Below are 1,358 nucleotides of genomic sequence, written 5' to 3'. Positions count from 1 at the left end.
GTGTGTGTCAGCTGGAAACTCTTCGAGGACATGATCGAGCCGTTCCGGATGCACGAGGGTTCAAAGGAGACGTCGCAGGCTGAAGTTCTGAGGAAAGAACATCCCTGGAAGATCACGGATGCTGAGCTGGACGCCTTCGAGGAGAAGGTAGAATCCCAGAGAACATTACAGCTGCTGTATCCTGCTCACCACAGCTGCAGTTATTTGATCAAAATACAGTAAAAACAGTGAAATATTATTGCTATTTAAAACAGCTGTTTTCTATGTGAATCTCTGTTAAACTGTAATTTATTTCTGTGATGCGCAGCTGTATTTTCAGCATCATTACTCCAGTCTTCAGTGTCACATGATCTTCAGAAATCATTCTAATATGCTGATTTGCTGCTCAAGAAACATTTCTGATTATTATCAATGTTGAAAACAGTTGTGCTGCACAATATTTTTGTGGAAACCGTGATACACTACTATTCATAAAAATATTCATATAAAGTTTGGCATACAAAATAAGAAATTAAACTTTCATTCCTCAAGGATGCATTAAATTGATAAAAAGTGACAGCAAAGACATTTATAATGCTACAAAAGATTCTATTTCAAATAAATGCTGTTCTTTTGAACTTTCTATTCATCTGTGAATCCTGAAAAATAAAATAATCAGTTTCCACAAAAATATTGTGCAGCACAACTGTTTTCAACATTGATAATAATCAGAAATGTTTCTTGAGCAGCAAATCAGCATATTATTATGATTTCTGAAGATCATGTGACACTGAAGACTGGAGTAATGATGCTGAAAATACAGCTGCGCATCACAGAAATAAATTACAGTTTAACAGAGATTCACATAGAAAACAACTGTTTTAAATTATAATAATATTTCATATTTTTATTGTATTTTTGATCAAATAAATGCAGCCATGGTAAGCAGAAGAGACTCTTTCAAAAACAAAAATCTATTATTCCACATCCCAAAGGACTAAATCCAAAAGATCGATCACACGAGTCTGAGATAAGCGTCTGTGCTTTACTGTCCGCAGACGATGCTGCAGGTGCGTCTGAATGAGCTGCTTCAGGAGAGCTCGAGAGCAGCCAAACTCATCGTGGTGTAAGTCACATCCTCATCAGCATTATGTGCGTGTCAGTACGTGATCATGTGACTAACGTGTGTGTGTGTGTGTGTGTTACAGGAGCATGCCCATCGCCCGTAAAGGCTCCGTCTCTGATCATCTGTATATGGCCTGGCTAGATGCGCTGACAAAGAATCTACCGCCGACCGTCCTGATACGAGGAAACCATCAGAGTGTGCTGACCTTCTACTCCTGAAGAACAGAACACACACACACACACACACAGACACA

At 38.7% G+C, this 1,358-nt stretch overlaps 1 protein-coding gene across 1 annotated transcript in view; it reads left to right on the top strand.

Moving 5' to 3' along the window:
- LOC107739981 (solute carrier family 12 member 1-like) overlaps positions 1 to 1,323 on the top strand; it is a 13,702-nt gene extending 12,379 nt beyond the window's left edge. The window contains exons 24-26 of the mRNA XM_016552254.1: positions 12 to 147; positions 1,038 to 1,105; positions 1,188 to 1,323. Coding sequence (XP_016407740.1) covers positions 12 to 147; positions 1,038 to 1,105; positions 1,188 to 1,323 — 340 coding nt within the window. The remainder of the gene's footprint in view (positions 1 to 11; positions 148 to 1,037; positions 1,106 to 1,187) is intronic.
- The last annotated feature ends 35 nt before the right edge of the window (positions 1,324 to 1,358 follow it).

This window comes from Sinocyclocheilus rhinocerous, unplaced genomic scaffold, assembly GCF_001515625.1.
Source record: "Sinocyclocheilus rhinocerous isolate Xijiao unplaced genomic scaffold, SAMN03320098_v1.1 scaffold3689, whole genome shotgun sequence".
Classification (NCBI taxonomy): Eukaryota; Metazoa; Chordata; class Actinopteri; order Cypriniformes; family Cyprinidae; genus Sinocyclocheilus; species Sinocyclocheilus rhinocerous.
The sequence above is the reverse complement of the archived record's forward strand: the minus strand, read 5'-3'. Positions and strand labels throughout refer to the sequence as shown.